General features: G+C 40.6%; 1 protein-coding gene across 1 annotated transcript in view; it reads right to left on the reverse strand.

Annotated features, from left to right (window-relative positions):
- pth2ra (parathyroid hormone 2 receptor a) overlaps positions 1 to 27768 on the reverse strand; it is a 95071-nt gene that overhangs the window by 25314 nt on the left and 41989 nt on the right. Inside the window, exons 7-9 of the mRNA XM_033617028.2 lie at positions 21949 to 22102; positions 10758 to 10818; positions 5455 to 5521 (exon numbers count right to left, since the gene is read on the reverse strand). Of these exons, the coding sequence (XP_033472919.2) occupies positions 5455 to 5521; positions 10758 to 10818; positions 21949 to 22102 (282 nt within the window). The remainder of the gene's footprint in view (positions 1 to 5454; positions 5522 to 10757; positions 10819 to 21948; positions 22103 to 27768) is intronic.

Below are 27768 nucleotides of genomic sequence, written 5' to 3' on the forward strand. Positions count from 1 at the left end.
ACACATTTGGGTTTACCAGGTCTGTCCAGCAGCCTCCCCAGCTGTTTGACAGTTTGACAGCTTTGCTCCCCTCTTCACCAGTGTCCAAGACACACGGCCACAGATCTGATGATACAACCACATGGTCGATCATTGATCTTTGGCCTAGGGTGTTCTGGTACCAGGTACACTTTGTGCTCAAACATGGTGTTCGTTATGGCCAGTCCATGACTCGCACAGAAGTCCAATAACAAAACACCACTTTGGTTCAGATCAGGCGGGCCGTTCCTCCCAATCACCCCCCTCCAGGTTTCTGCCTGCCTGCTGCCCGGCACACAATGCACCCTTGCCCCTGATTTCTGTCCCTGCATGTGGTGGGCCTACAGGGTGACGGCTCCATGTAATCTGTTCAGGCTGAGCCCGACTGGGCCCCATGGCCTAAAGGCCCTGACATGGCTGTCGGTGAGCGTCTCTCGGCCTAGTTTTTGCGGTGTGTCCCGCACCATCGGCACTTCCGCGTTGGAGGCTTTTTGGCCGATTGGGCATGTTGAATCGGTGACAGAACTAGTCGGTGAAAGAGATCTGATTGGCTGTTCAGCTTAGCGAATCAGTGCACAAGAAGAAAAAAGGAAATGACGAAAGAAAGCAAACGACAAAGTCAATAGGGCTGTTGAATCAGCGGCGGGGCTTGTCGGTGAGAGATCACTCTGATTGGCTGTTCAGGTGAGAGTGATCACTCTTATTGGCTGTTCAGCTTAGCGAATCAGTGCACGAGAAGAGAAACGGAAGTGACGAAAGAAAACAAATGATACAGTACAGAGGGCACACACAGAAGGCTTATTTTTGAACTGCATTTCATCTGAACTTTCGTGAATATTTTCACAATGCCATGGCCGTCTGGAACGACGACACTGAAGACCAGCTGATCACAATGATTCAGGAGAGGCCAGCTCTGTACAACATCACAGCAAAATGCTATGCCAATTGAGTGGTGAGAAGAGAGCTCTGGCGTGAGGTTGAAAATAAGCTTGTTATATTGGGTAAGATTTTCTTTCTGACCATTGAGCTCTTTAGCAGGAACTGTTCATTATTGTTTGTTAGCTCACGCACAATGAATAAGTTCTTTCTTTTTGTTTGTCAGAAAAAGAGCTCAGGAAGAGGTGGGAATCTCTGCAAACCCAGTATACCTGGTACAAGAAACTTGCACCCTCTGAGAGTGTTGGAGCACAGAAGACTGGCAGGCAGCAGTGGATACTGACCCAGCTGCAGTTTTTGGAGCCCTACACAAAAAGGAAGGAAACCTCCTCCAACCTAACTATCATGGTAACTGAACCCTTTTATTTGTTGAGTAAAAAGAAAACACTGTTTCTTTCTTCTGTCATTTCAACAGAGAGCCGGGGATAGCTGGGAAGCTAGTGGAGACTAACTTGCTGTGTTTCCCTCCAGTCGTGCTGTGGCTAGCGGAGGCTAACTTGCTGTGTTTCCCTCCGGTCGTGCTGCGGCTAGCGGAGGCTAACTTGCTGTGTTTCCCTCCGGTCGTACTGTGGCTAACGCCCCGCTAGCCTCACAGCTAGCTGTGAGTTAGCTAGTTGTTTGTATCCAACCGGAGCACCGAGCCCCGGTTGTTATTTAGATTAAAGTGGGAAGAAGCAGCGGGCAGCTGTGTGAAGTGGAGCCTGCGGGGGAAACACCTGTATGCATAATAAGAGTCAAAAAGTAATCGTGTTAAATTATGGTGATCTCAATATTGACCAAAAAAATCGTGATTATGATTTTTGGCATAATCGAGCAGCCCTAGTTTGAACCCTTCTTTTCACATGTATCCTTTCATACATTAACTTGGTTTCACTCTCCCATTATCTTCTAGAATTGTGAATTTATTTTTTGTTTTTATAAGGAACCTTCAGCTGATGCTGATTCTGAGACACCCTCAGACTGTACCAGCACCTCAGAGGAGCCCTGCTTCTTTGCTGAACACAGACCCAGCACTCCCCTAGCAGAATCCACTATCTGTGGAGCAGAGTCCACACTTACACCCACCAGAGAGGACCCACTGCCAAGCACCTCCAGCCAGTCAAGCACTCCGAGGCCTCGGGTGAAGCGCGGCAGGAACATGCTGGACGAGTCCATCAGTGAAGAGTCATCTCACTTGATGCACACCATTGGTCAAACCCTGGAGAAGTTAGCTTCTCAGGAAGAGAGCAATGATGCCATCCATGCCTACTGCAAGAACACTGAGCACAGAATGCGGAACTTGCCCCCACATTTACTGCCATATTTCCAGCACGATGTGGACAACTGCCTCTTCAAGTATTCAGTGGACCAGAAACTGGCATCAGAAACCTCTGACAGACAGTTTAGCAATCTGTTATGTTGGATGTGGAAGTTGTAACAGATGTAAATAGTTCCATTTGATGCTGTGCTATGCAGTTGACTGTTACATTTATAAGCATTTCATTGTCCTGCACATTTGGTAATAAAACACTTTGACTTTGAGAGAGTGTACTTTCAACACATTGAACTCCAGACAAGAATGTATCATGCAAAATAACTTTATTGTGTATTTTTAGACTACAGCCATAGACCTGAAACACATAGCCAAGTTGTTTTCTTGTCAGACACTACAATATCATACAATCAATAGGCATACACATTTCCTATATTTTGCCCCACTGAAAAGGCACTGCACCGATATCAGACATGAAGTAATGGCATAGTTCATCCCTGTGCTGCTTGGCTTGTGTTGTAGCATTGGTTGTGTGTGGCAGGCAAGCCTGCTGTTGGTCAGGGTCATGTCTCCATCTTCCTGGGACAGTGTCATGATTTGGTCCTTCCTGGTCAACGATCCCTGCCATGTATTGGTCACAGCTCTTGGTCCGCAGGAAGTTGTGCAGAGCACAGCAAGCCAAAACAATGTCCTCCACTTTGGCAGTGTCTTGAATGTTAATGGTGGTTAGAAAGACCCAAAAACGATTGGCTAGGATTACAAAAGTGTTTTCTACCACCCTCCGAGCTCGTGACAGTCTGTAATTGAAGATGCATTGCTCTACAGATAGCCTGCGGTTCGGATATGGCTTCATGAGGTACTCCTTCAAGGGAAATGCCTCATCTGCCACAATGCAATAAGGAGCCAGCTGATCAGAAGCAGGAGGTGATGCAGGGGCAGGGATGTTGGATGTTCTCTTCTCCAGAGCATCCTGCAGTGAGCATCCACCACACACTCCGCCATCAGAAATCCGCCCATTGCAACCAACATCTACATGTCTACATGTACATGTACATCTACATACATATTTACATTTCCACAGTCAAGATCATTCACTTGTGTCTACGCCCGTTCAAAAACCGGCCTACACACCCTGTGTCTGACTTTACGAATTTGAACATACAAAGAAAGCTCTGAAAACCAGTTGTGTATGTATTGTCATAGATTAAATACTTTCAGCATTTCAAGTACTGCTACTGAAAGGACTTGAATACCACCATTCCATGCACTGACGTCACACAATACTGTCTGGTACTGTCAGGGCTTGGAGTACCACAACAAGAATTATTTATTCATCCAGAACTATTCATATCTGGTGTAAATAGATGAAACACATTTTGAAATTTTAAATCATCAACTACATTATATTTGTAGTAGTAATAAGTAAGTATTTTTCTATTTGTGAAGTGCAGCATCCTTATATAAAGTGCAAGGTGCATATATTATTTTGACAATCATTCTCACCCAATTTCAGGGATTTTATTTACTTCAATGTTTTTATATCAGGGAAATGTCCATTCTGGAAAATTTGCAAGTTGTATGAGACAAACATAAATCAGACAAACTGACTGCCATATCTAACTATCTATATCTATATGTGTGTATGTATATATATATATATATATATATATATATATATATATATATATATGTATGTGTGTGTGTGTGTGTGTGTGTGTGTATATATATATATATATATATATATATATATATGTGTGTGTGTGTGTGTGTGTGTGTGTATATATATATATATAGCCTATATACTGTTAATATAGTGACACCTTTAGCTTGCATACCTGTTGCCAAGAAGCGCAGTGTAATCATCAGCCGCTCCCCAACGGAGATACAATCCCGGTAGTTAGTGTTCTGCCTCTGGATGATCGGACTGACAAGTTCCTTCAACACGTGAAACTGGACAGGAAAGAGCTGAGCGAAATTTTTAAAATCTGAGGTTTCATTTGTCTCCAGCTCTCGACACAGGTTCGGGAAAGCCCTTGAGCCTGTCGCTGCAGTATCCATGATTTCACCCATTTCGTGCGGTTTCTCCTTATTTTTCCTCTCCGTGTCTTCCTCTCTTCTTCCACAAGCAAAAGACCAAGGGCTGACAATGCCAGTGCCATTTGCAACTAATCAGACATTTTATCAGCTACACGAAACCGTCTGTGGCGAGCGAGAGTGGCGTGAAAATGCTAAGCAACCGCTAGCTTCTTTGTTTATATTTCATGCATTCGTCAGACTTCTGGTTTCCCAAGTTATTTCCTCTCACGCATGTGCAGAACTGGCCGTTGGCCGGTTGGCCGTCAGATGTAGTCTGTGCAGTGTGTTCAAATGTACTGACACAGGGTGACGTGAGGCGACGTAGACGACGGAACAGTCGGCTTCGTCGCCGCTAGTTCTTTTGTCGTTGGCTTGGTGTGTCAGTGCCATAAGGCCTGGCCACCATACGCTCTTCCCCCAGGTCTGGCTCCAGGAGGGGGCCCCAGTGTCCCCATACCGGGCGAGGTGCTCATCCCCGGACAACACAGCTCCCAGGTTCACAGGGACATGCAAACCCCCCCACCACGTTAAGGTGCCGATTCTCTGTGGTTGTTACAATATTATTTCATTAGGCCTTCACTTAAATAACAACAGACTGTTTTTAAGTGTTCTAGTTTGCCATCAAAAGGTTCCCAGTTTGGCAGTAGTGCCTGGAAAAATATGGTTTTGGGTCGATGTGTGTTTCAGGAAAAGTCATCCTACCTGACTTTCATTTCTCTATCTTTTTTTCTTCTTCTGTATAGTACAGAAGCGCTCTTACACTTTTTAGAATAGCATCATATAAAGGGCTAAGACATTTGGATCATAACTAAATATGACACAGAGGTAAATAATCAGAAAGTGTCCCACTCTACTGGTAGTCACCCAAAGCGAATGTTGTTATAAGCTGCTTGTTAATGAAGTACTAGGATATGCATGGGTTGTTGTGAGTGAGAAATTTAAGTTTATACCAAGTGTGATATTGTCACAAGCTGAGAAAACTTTTAATTGGATTTATATCTTAACTCAGACACACAAAAGGCCACAAACTTGGGATAAATGACCCTGTTCAAAAGGAGTTAATTTATACTCCAGCCTCAGTAAGAGTGCACATATCTAAGCAACACTTCAAGCTACAGTCACACTTAACAAAAGCAAACAGCAAGCTCTGTAACTCACACTCACACTCTTACCCCAATGGCTGTCAGGATGGGTACCTGGTAGATCCATTTAATGTTACCAGCACTGAACTCCCAACACCTGCAGTTGACACAAAAAAGGGTAAGAGGAGGATATGAGCTAAGAGAAGAAGGAAAAATCAGAAGCACAGCAAAGAAGAATGTGGATAGTGTTATTCAAAAGACACAAGGTGTAGAGAAAGTTGAGAAAAAATTGGCAAACAGGTGACAGAGAAGACATTGAGAACAGCAGAGAAGACGGTAATGTGGAAAAACAGTTGTAAACAGTGTCAGAAATAAGGGGAAAATAAAGATGCAGGAGGTGTGACCTCATTTACATACTGCTTATGAAGACAAATCTTAATGCAAATGGAAAAAGACAGAAATAGAATACACTGCATGTTTTGCAGTTCAGTGTCCATTTCAATTTCTCAAGACGTTTTCAGTTTCCATTTTCCTCTGATATTTGTGGTCTTACATATTTTCAAATGACCTTTTTTGTTATTTGAATCATATCATATTTGAATCATTATTTTTTGTTCATTATTGATATCACATCTTTACTCACTTTCAGTTTCTATCCTTAAATGAACCTTTTCCATACAGCATAGTGTTTCCATTTTTCATTTCAGGTTTTCAATTTCATTTCAATTTAGTGACTTCACATTTGATAAGTGCTTTGTTAAATTGAAACTTCAAAGGAAAATGTACACACATTGCTGCCCACATTCGAGGGGATTATGCAAACGTGATTATGCAGTCCTGTCTCAAACGTTGAGCAGACTTAAAGCCTGCTGGAGTGTGTACTTTGCATGTTACACAAACATGATTTAAAGAAACACATTTCTAAAGTAATGTGGGTGAAATGGCATGAAAGTAGAGCTGAAGTGCATTTTGCTGGACTTCCTAAATTTTTATGGTATTATTGCAGAATTGGTGAAACTATGTCAGCTTTAAACTTCACCAATTCACCTATCTAATTGTCAAATGTGATATATCAAACATGTAATAACAAAACAAAAGGTGTAATACGTTAATTCAGTACAGCAGAAAGCTGACTTTAAGTCAAGCTGTGTCTCTACCGAAAGCAAAGAAAAATAGAAACCCTGGACAATGAAATGCAATCCAATACATCAGCACCAACTATGGCCGCAACAATTACCACAAAGATTGTTCGACTCCTCTTTCACACAATGTCAGACAGTCAGCGCAGGACAATGTTAACAGACTTTCCATTTTTCAGATCACTGAGAAAAAAATGACCTCTGTTGTTGTGCCAAGAGACCAGCAGCACATGATTTTACTTTTGCAGGCTTTGCAGGCTGACCATTGTTCACAGAGTAAATACCATGATTCTCTGTAGCCCTGTGGTGATTTTATTGTGTATAAAAAAAGCTGCAGACACAAAGGCATGTTCCTGAGCATCAAATACATAAAACAGCTTGAAAAATGTTGACATACGGGTTGTGAGTGGGACTATGAAGGTGAAATTTATGGTAAATGAAGGCTGTGGTGAAATAAAAAAAACAACAACATAAAAACAGGAGACAAAAAAACACAAAGAAACCTTTTACATTTTTTGTGACATTGTTGCGCTGTGTAAAATGTACTGTAACTACAAAGAATGCTGCAATTTCATATTGCCTTACCGAGCCTATTGAGAATGTTGTCATAACTTCCTTTCACACAGGGTTTGTGAACAGTCTGAACAGAATACAAATTACCGACTTATTCTTCAGGTATCTTATTCTATACCTTACAATTATTTTTAGGGTCACCAGTGTAAACACGGAGTGGTCACACGGTCACCACACAAAGTCAAAAAGCCACACCAATGAGAAATTTAGATCTTGGACTTGGGAAGGGCAAACAAAACAAAGTTCTAACCAACAACCCTCTTGCTGTAAGGTAACAGTGTTGCTGTACATGAAAAGTATACTTTGGAAAGTGAGCTAACTTTCTGTATTAAAGTGCAATATGGTAGTTTAAAAGAAACTAAACGATTGTCTTCTCTACTGTTTCTTTCTGCAGCTTATAAAGTTCAGCTTCACCAAAAGGCTCTGAGTGTTGTTACAGATTCTCACCCAGCATCTCCACTCTTTGAGGAAGTGCCAAATTGATGGTAATATGGACAACTTAGTTTTTCACTCAGTGTTCCCTGAGGCTGTCGAGAGTGTTGAATGGTAACCGTCTGCCACTATATGTGAAATGTTGTTTTCACTCTTGCTTAGTCTCTTCTCTGCATTTATTTACTTCTTTCTGCTATTTTATGTATTTTTGTCTATTTTATGATGGCTGTCTAGAAATCCTGTGCTGAAAGGATCTGTTTGCACTGTGAGATTACCGAAGTAATGTCCTTATATATTTAGTTATAATGGAGATAAATTAAACTTAACTCACCTAAACTCAGTGTGCTAAACCATGCTTAATGTGATTTACACAAACACTTCCTCTCTGTGACAGTCAATTAAAATATCCATCATCACGGCACAACCACTGATCACAGGTCACATGGTGGAAATAAAATTAAACTACAATATCAGCTCCTATCAGCATTGTTTTTAGGCAGATATTTTTTGAACAGGAAGCAATGTCTCTTTCTCAACCTTTCAACATCTTGGCCCAAAGTAGTCTGTCCAACTCAAAACAGCTCTTGAACAAGACATTTCTCATATCAATTCGGCTGCCCTTTTAAAACTCTTGTTCCAGTAGTGTGGCCTTTGTAGAGAATCAATAGAATGGGGTGATTTTTCAATCTTTCTTTTCAATCCAAACAGGAAAGAACCAAATAATGAATGTTATCAGTGGTTACTGAAAGGTAGAGGTGGCAGGAAATACCATTACTTCAGAATTTACGACAATCAGCGCTCAACTCAGCGGTCAAAACCTCTCATTATTTTCCTCCAAATGGGAAATGTAGGTGGACTTTTGCAAAACAACAAATGCATTCCAAATTAAGCTACAGATTGTCCCACAGAAATCCTGGACTGCATCTATAATACTTTTTGTTCCTGAAATACACATAATGACCAAAGTATGCATACCTACATACAGTACAGGCCAAAAGTTTGGACACACCTTCTCATTCAATGCGTTTTCTTTATTTTCATGACTATTTACATTGTAGATTCTCACTGAAGGCATCAAAACTATGAATGAACACATGTGGAGTTATGTACTTAACAAAAAAAGGTGAAATAACTGAAAACATGTTTTATATTCTAGTTTCTTCAAAATAGCCACCCTTTGCTCTGATTACTGCTTTGCACACTCTTGGCATTCTCTCCATGAGCTTCAAGAGGTAGTCACCTGAAATGGTTTCCACTTCACAGGTGTGCCTTATCAGGGTTAATTAGTGGAATTTCTTGCTTTATCAATGGGGTTGGGACCATCAGTTGTGTTGTGCAGAAGTCAGGTTAATACACAGCCGACAGCCCTATTGGACAACTGTTAAAATTCATATTATGGCAAGAACCAATCAGCTAACTAAAGAAAAACGAGTGGCCATCATTACTTTAAGAAATGAAGGTCAGTCAGTCCGGAAAATTGCAAAAACTTTAAATGTGTCCCCAAGTGGAGTCGCAAAAACCATCAAGCACTACAACGAAACTGGCACACATGAGGACCGACCCAGGAAAGGAAGACCAAGAGTCACCTCTGCTTCTGAGGATAAGTTCATCCGAGTCACCAGCCTCAGAAATCGCAAGTTAACAGCAGCTCAGATCAGAGACCAGATGAATGCCACACAGAGTTCTAGCAGCAGACCCATCTCTAGAACAACTGTTAAGAGGAGACTGCGCCAATCAGGCCTTCATGGTCAAATAGCTGCTAGGAAACCACTGCTAAGGAGAGGCAACAAGCAGAAGAGATTTGTTTGGGCCAAGAAACACAAGGAATGGACATTAGACCAGTGGAAATCTGTGCTTTGGTCTGATGAGTCCAAATTTGAGATCTTTGGTTCCAACCGCCGTGTCTTTGTGAGACGCAGAAAAGTTGAACGGATGGATTCCACATGCCTGGTTCCCACTGTGAAGCATGGAGGAGGAGGTGTGATGGTGTGGGGGTGTTTTGCTGGTGACACTGTTGGGGATTTATTCAAAATTGAAGGCACACTGAACCAGCATGGCTACCACAGCATCCTGCAGCGACATGCCATCCCATCCGGTTTGCGTTTAGTTGGACGATCATTTATTTTTCAACAGGACAATGACCCCAAACACACCTCCAGGCTGTGTAAGGGCTATTTGACCAAGAAGGAGAGTGATGGAGTGCTGCGGCAGATGACCTGGCCTCCACAGTCACCGGACCTCAACCCAATCGAGATGGTTTGGGGTGAGCTGGACCGCAGAGTGAAGGCAAAGGGGCCAACAAGTGCTAAACACCTCTGGGAACTCCTTCAAGACTGTTGGAAAACCATTTCAGGTGACTACCTCTTGAAGCTCATCGAGAGAATGCCAAGAGTGTGCAAAGCAGTAATCAGAGCAAAGGGTGGCTATTTTGAAGAAACTAGAATATAAAACATGTTTTCAGTTATTTCACCTTTTTTTGTTAAGTACATAACTCCACATGTGTTCATTCATAGTTTTGATGCCTTCAGTGAGAATCTACAATGTAAATAATCATGGAAATAAAGAAAACGCATTGAATGAGAAGGTGTGTCCAAACTTTTGGCCTGTACTGTACTTTAATGTACATTTGGTCTGTTTTTTATGGTCTGGGCCACTATGTTCCACTTAAGGGAAATCTTAGCATTATAATCCCCCCATGTGCAAAGTGATGTCCATATAGAAATGTTTTTCAGAGTTGGGTATGAAAGAACATTACTGGACTTTACAGGGTCCTGACCTCAACCCCTACACCTATGGAAAAGCCAGCTGCGAGCCGACCACACTGGGAGCAAATCCCTGCAGCCAGGTTCCTAAATCATGTGGAAAGCCCTCCCCAGAAGAGTGGAGCCCTTTATAGCAGCATATTAGTATCCATGGTTATGGAATGAAAAGATTAACAAGTACATATGGGTGTAATATTCAATGTCCACATACTTGTGGCCATTAAGTGTACCAGATATTACAACTTTTAAATGAGATGTTCCTCTTATAAAAATTTATTCAGAGTTCTTCTGCCAATTAAATCATGCATATTCACGTAATTAGATTTATCTGATGATTCAAATGTCACCACAATTAAGCAATAATTATACTGGCCCAAAGTTCTCTTTTTGAGTCTTCTCAAGTTCAATCTTCAGACTTATCAACCTTTTTGACCTTTTGGTGTAAAAGAAGGACTGCATTTAGGCACAGTATGGCTTGCTCTCTCACCTTGCATCTGCTAGCGCTGCCCTGACAATCGCCCACACTGCCACAAAAACGGCTGGAACACCTGAAATTAACAGACAAACAACAAACAATGAGCTGTGCTGATTTCACAAAATTTGTTTACCTGATTCAAGGTCTTGGTCACATTTCATTTCTTATTCATGATATTAAGGAAGTGGTGGTACAATGTAATTAGACATTCGAAGTCAACAGCTACACCCTTTTTAGTCACATGACTCACTTTAATGGGCAGCGTCCATCAAAGAACCAGACTCTTGGATGAGCATTAACTCCCTTAAGGGGTGTATGGAAATCACTGGATAGTGTGTAGAGAAGCTTAGAGTTCATTTTCACTTTTTAAAGCAACAAGGCCCTCCCCAAAGCAAGTACTGTTGTCCTTGGATAGAGACTCACATTACTTAATGCTGACATATTCGTCCTGTTACCTAGTAGTTAAATGTGATGGTAGAAAATAAAACCTTGACACAGTAACATGATCCTCTGTATATTTCAATGGCCCTTAATATATTTTGTAGTGTTCCTTCAGGGCACCACATGAAGCAACTTTAACTTTCGTAACAAGTATATACAAAAACGGGGCGATGGTGGCTTAGTGGTAGAGCAGGCGCCCCATGTACAAGGCTGTTGCTGCAGCGGCCCAGGTTCGACTCCAGCCTGTGGCCCCTTGCTGCATGTCACTCCTTCTCTCTCTCCCCCCTTCACGCTTGTCTGTCCTATCAAATAAAGGCTAAAAATGCCCCAAAAGATATCTTAAAGAAGTATATACACAAACCATAGAGAGTGAGACAAAGGCTCTCACCATGATCCCACCCATTGTTTTCTATTTAATTCCACACATTGGCAGCATATTGGCAGGAATCACCCTCCCCGTCCAATCCACCAGCACTGATGTGCGTCAACTCTCCAGAGAAGCAATAATTTCCTATCTTTTGCAACGAGGAAGAGCAAATCCAAGCTGCTGTGTCTTGACACATTGGGGCTTGGGACTTATTCAATAAAACCAGCACACAAAGAGTTGTCTAAACTTTCAGAAGCCTAGAAACACAACTTCCTAAATATACGTATAATTAGATTGATAGTTTCTCTAAATTGTGTGGGTCACTATTAGTTTTACCTCCACTTCACTTTCATTCCATCAATTTGTTCAGTGCAGGAACTTGTCAAACCCAGTGTTACAGCCTGTTCTCTGGATCAATTCTGAATGTGTTAAGACTATGTTTAGATTTGCTTATCTCATTGAAACAACAAATAATGCACTTCAAAAAAGCCAAAGCATATGGTGCCCTTAGGCAATTTTAAGAATGAGCACTCAAATGGCTTTATAAAAAAGCAGTGCAAAGATTAAATCAATCTTGTGGAGACAAAAGGGCATTGTGGAGAAATGATGTATCCATATAACTAAATGTGACCCACTACAACAACTAGCCTATTAAATGAGACTTCATATTTACCAGGGCTCAGCTCAGCTGGTACCATGCGTTAGACTGGTATGCTGGACAGACATTCAATTTTGATTGGAAAGAAAATTGGGTTGACGATATTTTAAATGTCAAATGACGATAGAATTTCAGGATGTGTGGATGTTAACATTATGTTTGCACACTTTGGGTTTTGTTCTCCATAGCTTACAACTAAATGCTATTATTCTATGTCAAGATGACATTGGCATGAGAAATCTGGAAGACAGATTTTGGTTACTTAAAGGTATAATATGTAGTTTTTCCACATAAAAATGTCTAAAAACGACTAAACCAATATTATATATTTTGTTTAGTTGTGTATTTTGATTATCATAAATGTTTCCAACAATTTTTCAAACCCAGATAAATATGAAATATTAAAAGTTACGGACTGTGTCATTAGGTCGCATGTCAATGGCGACATAACTCCAGTTACCACAGCCATTAAATGAAGGTGAAGAAGAAGAAGCAGACTGGATGAGACGTCAGAGAATGAACGTTACTGTTGCTAGGCTAAGCTAACTCGTCATGGATCATGATTATGCACTGACGGTTGCTGCACCTTCTGACACCGAAGTTGTCCGGTAAACAAGCCGGTAAAACGGAAACGTACGGGTCAACCAAGCGATCCCAGAAGAATTTGGGATAAGAAGAGAGCTAAATCCAGGATAAATATTGGTGTGACCTTTCCGAGATGGAGAGAGCTTCGTGAAAATCTAGGACTACAATTCGACGCCGACCTCATGTGTGTTCTACTAGATAGGTAAGCAAACATCTGGCTGATGTTATTGAAATATTAATAATTTCCACCAGTGTATTGCAAGCACTGCTGCCCGCCGGGGCACCTGCCCGCCGGGGCACCAGCGCTCCGGCCAGCAGCCTCCGTTGTGGCTAACCACAACATCTAATGATAGGTTTCGATAATGCTGAGCTGATGCCGGTAAATGAACTGCATTTATAAAAGAGGCAGAGGAATAGCTAAACATAAGACGCACTGAGCAAGAGAGAGCAGCAGAGAGGGAGAAGCCATCACTAACTGTAAAGCTAAGTAAGATCTGTATCTGTTATATGACTACAACTCCCATGATCCCACGCTACTTCGTGACGTCATCCAACTCCGTCTTCTGTTATTGTTTTGGTTTGAGACCCCTAACGGCAGAAAACTACATATTGCACGTTTAACAACACAACTTACAACCAACAAAATATCAGTGTCGATGTCTGTCATCAGTATTCCACATCAAAATGACATTGGCATTCAACGTTGTCCTGACACTGAATTTTGGTAACCCGATGTCACAACCTTAATTCAACCAAATTTTATGAATGTCTAATGACTGGTGGTGTTAAGAATAAGGGTTGCAAGATTTCCCAGGGCAACTAAAAACTTACGTCAGGCTAGTAAGTCTAGCAACCCCACTTGCCTGCTCAGGTAAGTGGTAAAAAACAATTAAACACATCATTTTAATGGTGCTGATGATGAGGGTAGGTAAGGAGCAAGAGACACACATGAGCAGTGCTGATTGGGCACTCGCAAAACATTTATTAGCTGAAGCAGGGGTCGCATTAACCGGATATTCTCGGTCACTGACCGTTTTTTTACAACAATGACCGGAAAATCTGAAGGCCGTCGGTCATTTGACCGGTTGCAATTACCATCCCTGCCCACTTGGCAGCGGAGTGCACAGTCAGTGGTTTAAGTGGCTGCTGTTTTCACACTGCAGAGAAACAGTCATTCATCTGCTTCATATAGCGTTGTTAACATAACGCCCTGGACACACCGGATGTGGAACCGAGCACAGCGCCCAGCAGCGGAGGCAGTTTTCAGTCAGCGCCCATGTTAACCTATCTGACTGTCCACACAGGCCGCTGAGCAGAGCGGAGTGCCCGCGGAGGCAGCGCTTCAGTTCGGCGTCTGGTCTATTTTTCACGGGAGCCGCGAGCACTTCTGTCAAGCTGGATCGAGCGGATCGTACCAAACAGGAAGTCGGACACAGAAAAGACGAGAGAATCCGGCCAATTTTCAAAATAAAATAACGGCACGCACTGAGTGAGGAACGTGAGGAGAAAATACCCTGTTTATAATTTAAAATAACATAACAGTGCATAACCGAACACATTTTTCAATACCCTAATACTCTAATCATTACAATTTTAATTTTGCGTCACCGAGCCTGCAGACATAACTACATAATGCCCTGGACACACTGGACGCGTTAGTGTCGTCCGGTGTGTCCAGGGCGAAGCCTAATGGCACGGGTGTGTGGATGTCTGTTCATCTTTTCGTTCATGTCCTTATTAATGCACACTTTATAACTTGCTTGTTGGATTTATTAAAAACGAACGAATGAAAACTAAATGTCTTTAAATAGCCTATCTTTATTGTCATTTAAAAACGAAAATTAAAATGACCGGTAAAAAAAGATTATGACCGGATTTTTATAACCCTGTCGGTCAAAATGACCGGCGATGAAAAAGTCTAGCGCAGGGGTCGGCAACCCGCGGCTCTGGAGCCGCATGCGGCTCTTTCATGCCTCTGCCCTGGCTCCCTTTGGCTTTGAAACAAAATGTCAATAAATAATGGCTATTTAATTTTAATTTCTGATGAAAATAGAACATTTAATGCTTCATGGACAGATTCATTTGCTTTCACTGTTGATGAGGTTGGTTCACCTATGTGCTTAATATGTGGGGAGAAAATAGCAAACAACAAAAAATCAAATGTTGAAAGACATTTCCAGAACAAACACACAGCATTCACGGAAAAATACCCAGCTGGAGATGACCGAAAAAGAGCAGTTTCGGAACTGCTGCAGAAAGCTGATCAGAGCAAAAATACTTTTAAGAGGTGGATGAAGTCTACAAATTCAAGTACTTCAGCTAGCTTTGTAGCAGCTCAGGAGATCGCCAGGCACGGGAAGCCGTTCACAGATGGAGAATATTTAAAAGAATCGTTCATCAAGATATCAGAACATCTATTCTCGGACTTCAAAAACAAGAGTGAAATTGTTCAGAAAATTAAAGATATGCCTCTCTCTGCAAAGACTGTCAAGGACAGGACCACAAAAATGGCAGCAAACATCACCAGTCAACAAGTTAAGGATATTAATTCGGCTCCAGCGTACTCAATTGCCTGTGATGAGTCAAAGGATGTCAGTGATATTGAACAAGTTGCGCTACTATGCAGATATGTGAACTCTGCTGGGCCACAGGAGGAAATAATTGAGTTTATACCACTTAAAGGCCAAACACGGAGGGAGGACATCTGTGAGGCTGTGTTGGATTGTTTAAAAACCAAAGAAATAAACACCAACCACCTGGTTTCAGTGGCTGCTGATGGAGCACCGAGTATGACAGGAGCACAGAAGGGGTGTGTGAGTTTACTCCAGAAGTCGCTGGATAGAAAGCCGTTTCACTGCATTCTGCATCAAGAGGCATTGTGTGCTCAAACATTCCCTGCGGACTGCACAGAGGTGATGAATCTTGTCATTCAGACAGTGAACAAAATAATGGCAAAATGATTAAGCCACCGACAGTTCCGTTCATTATTGGAAGAAGTTGAAAGCACATATTCCAATCTCCTGCTGCACAACAGAGTCTGGTGGCTGTCCAGAGGGGAGGTGCTGAAACGGTTTGCTGTGTGTCTGCAGCACGTAAAAACTTTCCTGGAAAGTAAAGGGCTCACATTTCCAGAGCTAGAACAGCCAGAGTGGCTGGAAAAGCTGCACTTCGTGGTGGATATGACAGCGCACCTTAACACGCTCAACAAAAGTCTTCAGGGGAAAGGAGGCACAGCCCTGCAGATGCTGGCGTTTGAGCGCAAGATGACCGTGTTTGCCAGAGATGTACAGAGAGGTACGCTGTCTCACTTCCCCTCGTTAAGAGAGTTCAAAGAAGCACACAATGCTCAGATAAATTATAGGCATTTACACCGTGCAATCATCACAATGCAGACTGCGTTTGGGGGAAGATTCAGCGAGTTCAGAAAGGAAAAAACACACTATCCTTCCCCATCACTCCCCTGAGCATCGACCCGGCTCTGTTGAATATGACTGCATTTACAGGTGTGAGTCAACCCGATCTTGAGATCGAACTGGCCGACATAGCTGACAAAGACATATGGGTGTCTAAGTTCAAAAGCTTGACAGCTGACCTTGAAGATGTTGCTCGTCAGAGGGCCAGTCTTGCTCAGGGGCGCAAATGGAGTGATATTGAAAACCTGCCCAAACCGGACAAACTTGTGTTCGAAACATGGAGTGCCATTCCCGACACTTACATAAACATGAAGAAGTATGCGTTTGGAGTCCTGTTGATCTTTGGATCCACGTACTTATGCGAGCAGATCTTCTCCAGCATGAACTTCATAAAAAGCAAATATCGGTCTCGCCTCACAGATGACAGCTTGCAGTCCTGTGTGAAGATCAAAGTGACGTCTTACACCCCCGATATGGATAAGCTGTGCAGCGAAGTTCAAGAGCAGAAATCACATTAACCAGGTGAAATAAATTATTTAATGAGCTATTATTTTGCAAATGTATATTTTTATATTGGTTCCTGAACTGATTGTGTTTTTATATTCAGGTCGACGGTTGACTGCTGTACATGACGAAGAAATAAAAGGACCACGGCACACTGAAATAGACTTATGTCATAATAAAATATAAACTGGCATTTGTTTGTTTTCCCTTTTTTAGTTAAAGCGAATATGCCGCAGCTGTATGCCTTCAGAATATTGGAGCGAGTTGATTTTTTTTAAATTCATTAATAAGGGAAGGACCAGTGTATTTTTTTTCTAGAGTTCAAAAGAATTTGGTGTTTTGCTCCATTACACCCAGAAATAAAATATGAGTCGTTTTCTGTCTAGTTTATGATTTCATAAATGCTATAGCATAAGTGTAATGAAACTATAAGTGGTGTTATCGTCATTTTAGGGATCAAACAGAGTTTGCGGCTCTAGGTGGGTTTTATTTGTTGGGAAATGGGCTCAAATGGCTCTTTGTATGCTGAAGGTTGCCGACCCCTGGTCTAGTGCAACGTCTGAGCTGAAGGGAAAGTGACTATTTCAATTATCCTGGAAACAGGGGTTTAATTGCGTGGTCTTAGAGGATGTGGGCAAAACTCAAACAATGTATTACGCAGTTTGCCCCAAGTTCGAGATCAAGTTGCAGATAGGAAAGGGTCGTTTTTCAAAGCACATCAAGTTTATGAAAACGTCACTGGAGTGTCATAGCAAGAGCCATTTAGTCTTTAGTCCTTACTGTTATTTGATAGCTGCCAATACATAAAACAATTTGTATAGGGGCAAGTGGATTTCTAACCCAAATGCCTGATCAGGTGAGTGAAAAAAAAAACCTTATCACTGAACCCTGTGTACAACTGAGATATTATATGTGACAAATTTTTTATTAGCGGTAACATTAACAATGCTACTGCAAGACTAAACAACCCTCTGAATCAGCAAGGGGTTTCCGCAGTAATTACTGTTGTAATGTAGGTTATTGAATTGCAAATTTCACATTATCAAGCTTAACGATTTCAAGTTGTCTCCCAGGGAATGTGATAAGTCATATATCTGAAGTGTTCAACCTCTCTCAAAAGAAATGTCTCTTCCCTCTATTATCCCCTGAAGCACCTCATCTAAATATGGCAGTACATCATCATTACTGTCTAATCAGTGGAACTTGGTCTCCCCATCTTTAAATTTATGTTCAAGCAGATAGACATTTTAAATGTACGCCGCATCTTATCAGAGATTAAACGTAACAAGAGAAAAAATGGAGAAAAGATTCAGAAACTGGCTGAGAGAGCCTTATGGGAGTGTGAGAGTCAGGGTGACTGTACCCATGAAACCATAATGATAGGGTGATCACTGAGCATAGCAGTGGAACAGGAGGCATCATATTACTTTGTCACTGGGCACATGATGGAAGCTACTGTGGATGATAAGAGCATTTTCATCTATTTCACCAGCTAATCAAAGGATTGGATTTGGCATCCCAGTTATGGTTTTGTTCCCTCTAACCTTTGGGCTTCTGCCACCCATGTGAGCATAGCCAAACAACAATTGTGGCAAAAAGTTAGAATTGGTTGAAATTGTATGAAGCTATTCAACATGTTCATGTCATGAGTAGCTCGGGGTTGGAAATTAGCAGCCACTAGCCAAATGCTGCTGAAATATACAAGTTGCTGCCAGTCTTGCTTCACTCACCAGCCCAAAAAAACAATGGTCATCTATTGAGAGGCTGATAGATTTTTGGAATCCGCCAGCCACATGGCAGGTTTACAACAAAGTTAATTTCCAACTCTGGAGTGGCTACACTCATATTGTCAGAGTTCTTAGTGTGTATATAAATGAGTGAGAGTTACAGTTTCTGTTGTCCACATTGCAGTCCAATCAGTTTTTTCTCACCAGCTGGGAAATGATTTCCCTCTTATCTCCAGATGAAGTCACACTATGAAGCCTAAATGTGTGCTGCAAAAATAATTTGGTACTTAGACCCACAGGGAGAAAGTTAAGGGGTGGATGCATAATTTGTTCAGGCTGATTTTGGTCCGGTCAAGAACTGCATCCCATCTTAGAAAGGGTGTCTCATGGATGTGAAAGGGGATACAAAGATACAAAGCAGGTAAAAGGCATCCTGTGTAGTTCTATTCTACAATCAGCGCTGCGGAGCAATGTTTTCAGAAGACAGTCTATATTTTGTTTGTTGCTTTTCATAAGGAAATAATGCATTAAACAGGTTTGTAGACTTTAAGGAGACTCACAGTGCACGTTGGTGGGTAACATAGGATGTTAAGAGACTCCATAGAGCTCCTCCAAAATACATTATACAAACTTTTACCAGAATAACCAGAACCTGACCAGTCATGCCATTTCTATTTCACTCTTTACACTCTACATTTATAACTACCAAATCCCATCATCAATTCGCAAGCTAAAAAGCAGTGACCTGTTATCTTTTGCTATAAAGTATATAATTGTTTCTGTCATTTTGATGATTTCATTATGTCACTGGGTGTGTGGTTTAATTCAGGAGGGAAGGAAGCTGTTGCAGAGCGGTGTGTGTTTGTGTGTGTAAGATAGTGAATAAATTGAATAAATTACCTACAGGCAACTCAATGTCCTTGTCCCCCGTAGATAAATTCCACCCCACTGGTCTTTAACACATAGTCCATAACAAAATCAAAAATCAGTAGGCAGGTCAGGAAACATTAAGCTAATATCAGATACCGAAGCACAACACTACAACTCATCCTGTTGGTTGACAAATGATGGTTTCCTGATGGAAAAAGTCTCAATTGTTAATTTTTTTTCCATTAAAAAAAAAAAAAAAAACACATTGGAGAGCTTGGCAATTAAGTGGGAAAGATTCCCAACATGACACTAACACAATCCCTTCTTAATGATAGCAGTATGTGCAATAACATTACATTTAGAGAATGTTTTGGAAATTCATGAATGCACAGTAATAGGAAATCCAGCTAAGCTACTTAACTGTCCAGCATAAATTATGCTAAATGTGCATCATTTATGTGCTCCCACTATAATCATCATCTTTCATTCTTAGTGCCTCATTGTCATTCAAAACATGATGGATTTTCACAAATCTCAATACAGAACAGTATTATGACACTGAATATATTGGGATATAACCAAACCAAACCTAAGCAGCCATTTAAATGTTCCGAATGTAACTTTTTACATGTATTTATTGTTTTTATATTGTCAATGGATGACAGAGAGTAACGTACTTCAAACTATCTCAGATGCCTATAACAGCCAGAAGACTGATTTCTATGAAAAGGACTTTAGATGAATCTTCCAGGACAATCCAAGAGGCGTCAGGTTAGACACACTCCCGGTGCTGACTTTTCAGCTCTGCTACAGTGCCAACAGTGTGAGACACTAGCTAACAATAGCTTAGAAATGGAGTCTGCTGATGTCAACAAACAACCAGTACCTACCACAACACAGAGTCCATAACATGCTGTGTATCTGTTATAGGGTTGGGTACCGTTCATAATTGAACCGATACGGTATTGGTACCAAACGGTACCTTATTTCGGTACTTTTTAAAGTCTAAACTTCTCAGTTTCAAAATTTTATTGAGAACATTTAGGAACAGTGCTGCACATTAACTTTTGTCTGCATATTTTTCTGTCGCCATTGTTGCTAAATCTGAGGTGCGAGTCATGCGCTCTCGCTCCGCCTCCACCTCAGGTACCGAAATTTGGCACCGATTCATTTTAAGTGAATCGGTACTCTGTAGTACCGACGTGAATCGGTACCAAGTACAAAAAGTACAGAGTTTCGGTACCAAACCCTAATCTGTTATATACATTTTGCAGCAGCACCCTGGAGACAGACCATAACTTTGCAGCTGTAGCAACTTAAATTCAGCCAGCGCACGATGCAGCACCAGGGGTCTGATCGTCCCAACTCCTTGATAGATTAGTAAGCTTCCTGTTGCTGCTGTCACACACATTAGATCTACTAGCACTAGCGCTGGCCACAAAACCTGTGACCCCCTGCGCTGGGGTTTTTGCTGGTTGAATTTGAGTTGCTACATCCATTGACTTAAGGTTCATCTCCGGAGTTGCATCTGCTCTCTTCCCATGAAGTAGTCTCCAAGCAGTGGGAAGTGACCACAGGGGACAGCGACAAATAGTAAATTCATCAAATTAACTTCACTACTTAGCAACCAACACCAGATCCATGCAAGTTTAAGTTGCCATCCGAGTTCCAGACAGCTGGCCACCCTTAAGCTATGCCGCATGGATCTGCTGTTGGTTGCTTCATAATGTTAGCTGGTAAAGAAATTTGCCAGTCTTAGTATCACGATGCCAGTGGTCCAAATGAAATACAGGAACATTACAGATGAGGTTATCCTGAATTTTCCAAAATTCAATGTACAATACCGAGGTGCTCGATGAGGGTGAGCAAGAGGATGGAGAGTCCATTTCACTTATGTGCCGTAAGTGAACAAAAATATGTTATAAGGGTCCTTTCTTTTCCCTTTGTGACTTCAAAAAACGAAAAGAAAAGAAACTGATGGGGGGAAATTTTCATCTACTAGACATTATGTGCAAGAAAATAACCGAAGCTCAAAATAATACCACAATAACAACAGTTCTCTTTCATTATGAATAGTAAAATATACTTGTGTATTGCAAAACTCCCCCATCTTTCATATGTGGACTTTTTTTAATAATAGTAATTTATATTTTTTGAAGTTCTACTGGAACCACACAACTGCCTTCATAACAGTAATATGTCAGATAATGACAGTTGCTGTTTGAGTTTCGAGTCTTTGAGTTATAAAACTCAGATTTCTTGGTTAGTTTTCTTCCAAAATGCAATTGTAGCAGTTAGTAAATAAGGCCTTTAACTTCCCCTATATAAGCATCTTATATAAGCAGACATTATTAATCACAACAAGGGGATTATGCTGTGTAATACTAATTTCCCTAAAATGTGGTTAGGTGTAGAAAAGGCTAATGTTTTGTATAGAATATATTAGAGCATTCTATTGTCTGTATATATAATCATTTACTCCTATGGCAATTATAATTGTATTACAGGTCTGAGTTTTACATTACCTAAAGCTTTCAGCATCAGCTACATTTTTGCTAAAGTGACTAGAGGATTAGTCATGCTGCAGCATGTCATAGGTATTATGTGTGACAGGATCATTTTGTATTCTTCTGCTTACCCCATCCGATGAGGGTGAAGCCCCAGAGGTATTTGGAGTCTGATCGGAAGGCCATGAAGATGAGACTGTGGAGGTAGAGGCCTTCTACCAGGATCCAGTAGTAATTGGTGGCCAGAAAATAGATGAAGAGCAGCACCGTCACCTTGCAGCCAATCTGACAACAAAACAATTACACTTTCATCACATCCTATTTGTACCTGTTTATTTGTGAGACTGTGTGTTGACAATCTATTGTGTTCACAATACTAACTCTTACACCACAGGCGCCCCTTTGAGAGCAGACAAACTAATTATAATTTGTAGCAACTTGCTGCATTAATTTGCACAACAATTAGATAAAGTAAACAGCAGTGAAACTGTCAATAGAAAGTTCACGTTGATGAAAGCCTTCAAATTTACTTTAATTGACCTTTGTATTTGATCACTATTATCAACAATCTCATTTAAAAAATGAAAGTAGTACTTCAAAATAGGCATGCAGAAAAAAAAACATACACTCCAAAGGCTTAGACAAAAATTCAGTGATGTCTTGTGTATGTGTAGCTGATGGTGAGGTGAGGATAGCAGAGAATCACCTCCCACTCCATCACAGGATACATTAACCACTCCACTCACATTCATTGTAATGAAACAGCCTAAAATCTCAGCAGTGGTGAGTGGGGAGGACAAATTAGAGAAGACAGAAAATACACTATTGAAGAAATGATACTATATTTTACATTTAGTCGCACGATCATGATAATAAATGAATACATTTATTTGCATTTCCTCTTTCTCTGTCATCCACAAATAATATCCTGACAGGAAGACAAATTATTCATGTGCAAGAAGACTGATTATTCATGTGCATGCAATGCATTAATTTGCACAGAGCAATGTAGTCACATTTTATACTTACATTTGTCTTATCTTACATTTCATAATCTATACTCAATACATAAAGCATGACAGAGTATACTGATTTCCAGACGCACAGAACAAATGCAGTTGGGATGTGGGTATAGTACATGCACGTGGATAAAGTTCTTTACATGTGTCTATCATCATGCCCTGCTGATATAATTCCAACTAAATTTTTTAAAGAGGTCCTGCCAGTCATTGCCCCCACCGTCTCTCTATTGTAAACCTCTCTTTCTCCTCTGGCTACATACCTGACTATTTAAATACAGCCAGTGAGTGTGTCCCCTCTCTTCAAAGAAACCCTCCCTGGATAGCCCTGATTTCATTAACTACAGGCCCATTTCTAAACTTCCCTTCTTTAAAAAAAAAAAAAAAAAAAAAAAACATCTTGAAAAAGATGGGGCTCATCAGCTTTTCAAACTCACTGAGGGACACAATCTCTTTGATAAATTTCAACCTGGCTTCCATCGAAAACATAGTAGTGAAACAGAGCTGTAAGATTAATGAATTAATCAATAGTTGTAAACTATTTAATTAACCACCAACTATATAATATTAAAAACAATAATAAACAATATTTGAATAATTAAAAAATATTTTCTGTTTTCTTTATTCCAAAAAACAAGACATTAGACGACATCTCTGGCTTTGGGAAACACTGTGTGACAATTTCCACCATTTTCTGACATTTTATAGACCAAACAACTAATCAATTAATCGAGAAAATGATCGACAGATTAACAGACAATAAAATCAATAGTTAGTTGCAGCCTTACCGAAATGGCACTGCTTAAAGTCTAGGGCCTGGAGGATATGCATATCTTCTGATTCAATACTATCACAATACTTTGGTCCCAATTCAATAGATAATGCAGTTTTTAAGAATTGCGATTCAATATAACAATTTATTTATAACTTTGGTTTAATTTTTAAACTCTGAACAATAGCATTAAGTTGAATCATACACTTCTAGAGACTGCATGTCATGATACATATTTCCAAAAACACTGCACGTCTCATATCACTTAGTCTTTCTGTTATTTCAGCAGCAGCATACTGCATAGAAAAGTGGTAATGTAATGTTTTAATGGTTTTATTTCAAATTATTTCATTGCAGTTACGCACGCATGTGTGACTTTGCTCTGTGAATGGTATTATATTAAATAAAATGTCCATATTAACATTACATGTACAATAGAACAAATGTAAATTTGAAGTTGTCTGAACTTAAACTGCTGGACTACATTTAGTCGTTCCTGCTCATTAAGCTTGCAGTGTTCCCCATGCATTGATTTATTTGCGGTGGCTGCCACAACATCAACACTGACCACTACCAGTGGCTTTGTTTTGGGTTTTTTTAGTATTCAAAATGGGTAAAGTCTTCTCCTATTGTGGTGCTTTGCACAGGGGATTGATTTCATTGGCCCCTCACCCTGCTCTTGCTTCCTGTGTGTCAGACCACAGATGAGACATGAATTAAGTAGCTAGCCACTCTGCAGTCCCTCTGCTTCTCCCCACGCTAGACTATATATCATTATACTAGACTATATATATATATATATACTAGACTATATATCACTATATAACTACTATATCACAGGGGGGAGTGGGGACAGAAGCCCTGGAGACAAAGCTCACAGTAGTAGTTGTAGCACCTCAAATTCAGCGGGCGCCAACCCCGGTACCAGGTTTCACAGCTGGCTGGGTCTAATCTGTGTAACCGCGAAATAGGGCTGCACGGTATATGCGGTAGACGGTAGAAATGATATAAATTTGGCCCACGGTAGAGATTTGCGCTCTACCGTCCTATCATCGATGACGTCATCGCACCTGCCTCAGTGTGAAAATGGCTGCGAGCACAGAGACAGCGGAGCAAGAGGAGCTGGTTCACGTCCGTGATTTAGCGTAGCACGTGCAACATGTGTTGCTGGAGAACTTGTGAGTGAGTGAGTTAATGTCTTATTAACAGCCCCGGACTTCTCAGACTCTTTTAGCGACTTACCGCTCAGAGGGAACTCATTCAGTGTCTCCTCTGGCAGCAGCACAGCGTCTCTCCCTCTCCTCTCTCACCGTGCGCACACGGGAGTTGGCTTTCGGCAAGAGAGTTTGTCATAAACCTTTGGTAATGTAAACCTATGTGACGCTAGGGGCTCCACAAAAAACTCCATATGTGAATGTGTGATAGTTGTGGTATCATAACAGCCTGTCACAGGTCACAGCGTGATGATTAGAGGAGAAATGGCAGAGCATAAAGGTCCAGGTGGAAAAAACACAACTCAGTCATTTAGGATTTTGCTAAAAGAAGGAAATTACCTTTTGATATAGATCCCAGGGGACATTTTGCACCATAAAGTACTGGGTTTTAATTTTGAGTTTTGAGATCTGCATTCTGCACAATAAATGCTCTAAAAAATACATTATATCTTTGCTTTTGTTGTTGTTTTTTTATCAATTTAGCTTTGCTAAGGGACTAAAAAACCCATTCAGAAACACTTCTATTATAACTTTTACACTTAAATTTATACCGCGATATATACCGTTACCGTGAAGGGATTCGATTTATACCGTGATATAAATTTTAGGTCATACCACCCAGCCCTACAGCGAAATTTGTGCTTGGTTGGCTGAATTCAAGTTAGTTTTTGAGCAGATGATGGTTTGTCTTCAGACTGTCACCATTGTCTGCTTTCTCGCTTCGGCGTGTTTTTTCTTGAAACAGATGACATCTCATGATCTTAAAAGCAGCAACATCTTTCCACCGTTTAAATCATATCTATTCAAGCATCAACAATTGATTCAAAAACTGGAAAAAACTGCTGCCTCTGATACCATTAATCATGCCAATTGATAAAATATTGAACTAGGTTGGTATCTCTGGACTGCACTCAGATGTCTCTCCTCATACCTTTAACCTTTTCTGTTTTCAGTGTATATGCTGCATTTGAGCAATAAGCTTCTTCCGTTGTATCTTGTACCATTGCTATACCGATGACATACTGCTTTACTACTCTGTTAAAACTAATAATCTCTACAGCCTTACCACTCTCCATGACTGCCTATCTTCTGTTACAAATTGGATATATCAAAATTTCCTCCATCTCAATTCTGACAAAACCTTGTGGTGCTTGTAACTGGCTGACAATTGTTTTACCAAGGATGTCAGTCACTAAATTGGCCCCTTTGCTAGCAATATCAAGACTGTCTCTAAGATCCTCGAATCCTTTTTGACCATTTGAACACTGAACCTCATATTACTGAAATTATTCAGTCAACCTGCACAATCAGAGAAAACATGGAACTTGTAGTGCATCCCTCAGTCTTTTATTCCTTGGCCTACTGTAACTCCCCCTTTACTTACTTTACTCAGTCCTCTCTAGCTCGTCTTTAACTGGTGCAAAATGCAGCAGCTAGGCTGCTAACAAAAACTAGACATGAGTCCCACTTAAACCCAGTTCTTGCCTCCATTCCTTGGCTTCCATTAAAACACAGACTTGATTTTACTTACATGGCCTTACATGGCTTGGCCCCTGTATATATAGCAGATTTGGTGATCCCCTATTCTACTCCAATGACCCAATCGAGGTCTTTTATGTTTTCTGCGTTCCAATTTCAAATCCAGAGGAAACTGTGCTTTGTGGTCGTAGCTCCTGAACTTTGGAATAGACTTGTCTTTTATATCACATCTACTGAATCTGTGGTTGGTATTAAGCAGCTGCTAAAAACTAATTTCTGTAGGTTAGCCTTTTTATACACGCTTATTTTGACTGTGTGCATTAATTCTTGTCTGTGTATCAGACAAGTATCAAACATGTATGTTTGTACTTGTATGTGTGTATTTTATCCTATATGTGAAGCACTTTCTAACTATGTGTTTTAAAAAGTGCTTCATGAATAAAATTATTATTAGTATACTTGTGAGAACCCAAGGGTCTTTTCCAGAGAGCAGGTTTAACAAACTCTGAGTCTAACCCTGAACTCTAAGTTAATGAACTCTGAGATGGAAAACTTGTCACTTCCAGAACAGCTGATCAGAATTAATTCAATCAACCCTGATTATGTTCACTCTGAGTTAAGCTTGTGCGTGTTGAATGATAAAAGCAATCATTAGTGGAGCTCTGATGCTATTCACCACGTTAACCATGGCAACAGGTAAATATAGGCAGAGCCTCCATTCTAATCTGGTGGATGTAGAGATATTAATAACTGGAATTGCAGGCTCTGCTGCTGGGGCTCGGCAGGATTATGTTAAAACTGTCATGTATATGTAAGCCTACATGCGGACTGCGCGCATTTATCTTTAGAATAAGAGCCTGAGTCAGAGCGAGAAAAGGTGTCACAACGTTTACAGAATCCTTTTTTTTTTTTTTTTTTATTCAGTGTTGTCTATTAATTTGTCATCATAAGGCATAAGACAGCTGTCTTCAGTGTGGACATGCAGAGGTTTTTTTTCTGAGCTGAAGGTGACTTGATACTTTGTAATATTTTAATGTGAATGTGCAAATATAGCTGTTCAAAAAATGACTGATAGCACATAAAGCTGTAACTTTAGATCGTCCTGAGTAACAAACCGATATCCAATCAGGACATCCAGTAAACTTCTGCTAATTAATGCACTTTGATATGCACTTCGATACAGATCCAGAGTTTAAGTTACCTCTCTTTCTGGAACTGAAAACCTGGGCCCGTATTCACAAAGAATCCTAAAACTAATAGTAGCTCTTAGTGACGTCATTCCAAGAAAAATCTTAAGAATTCCTCGAATTCTAAGATTTTTCTTAGAATTTTCCCTTGGTAAGATAAAAGTTATTCACAAAGCATCTTAGGTCTTAAGAGAGCTCCTAAGGTGAAGAACTGTTAAGAGGAGGGAGGAGGACTTTTAAGAAGCCTAAGAGTGTCTTAATCAGAGAAGATAGCGGAAAG

The sequence above is a fragment of the Epinephelus lanceolatus genome, chromosome 14 (genome assembly GCF_041903045.1).
Source record: "Epinephelus lanceolatus isolate andai-2023 chromosome 14, ASM4190304v1, whole genome shotgun sequence".
In the NCBI taxonomy this organism is placed as follows: domain Eukaryota; kingdom Metazoa; phylum Chordata; class Actinopteri; order Perciformes; family Serranidae; genus Epinephelus; species Epinephelus lanceolatus.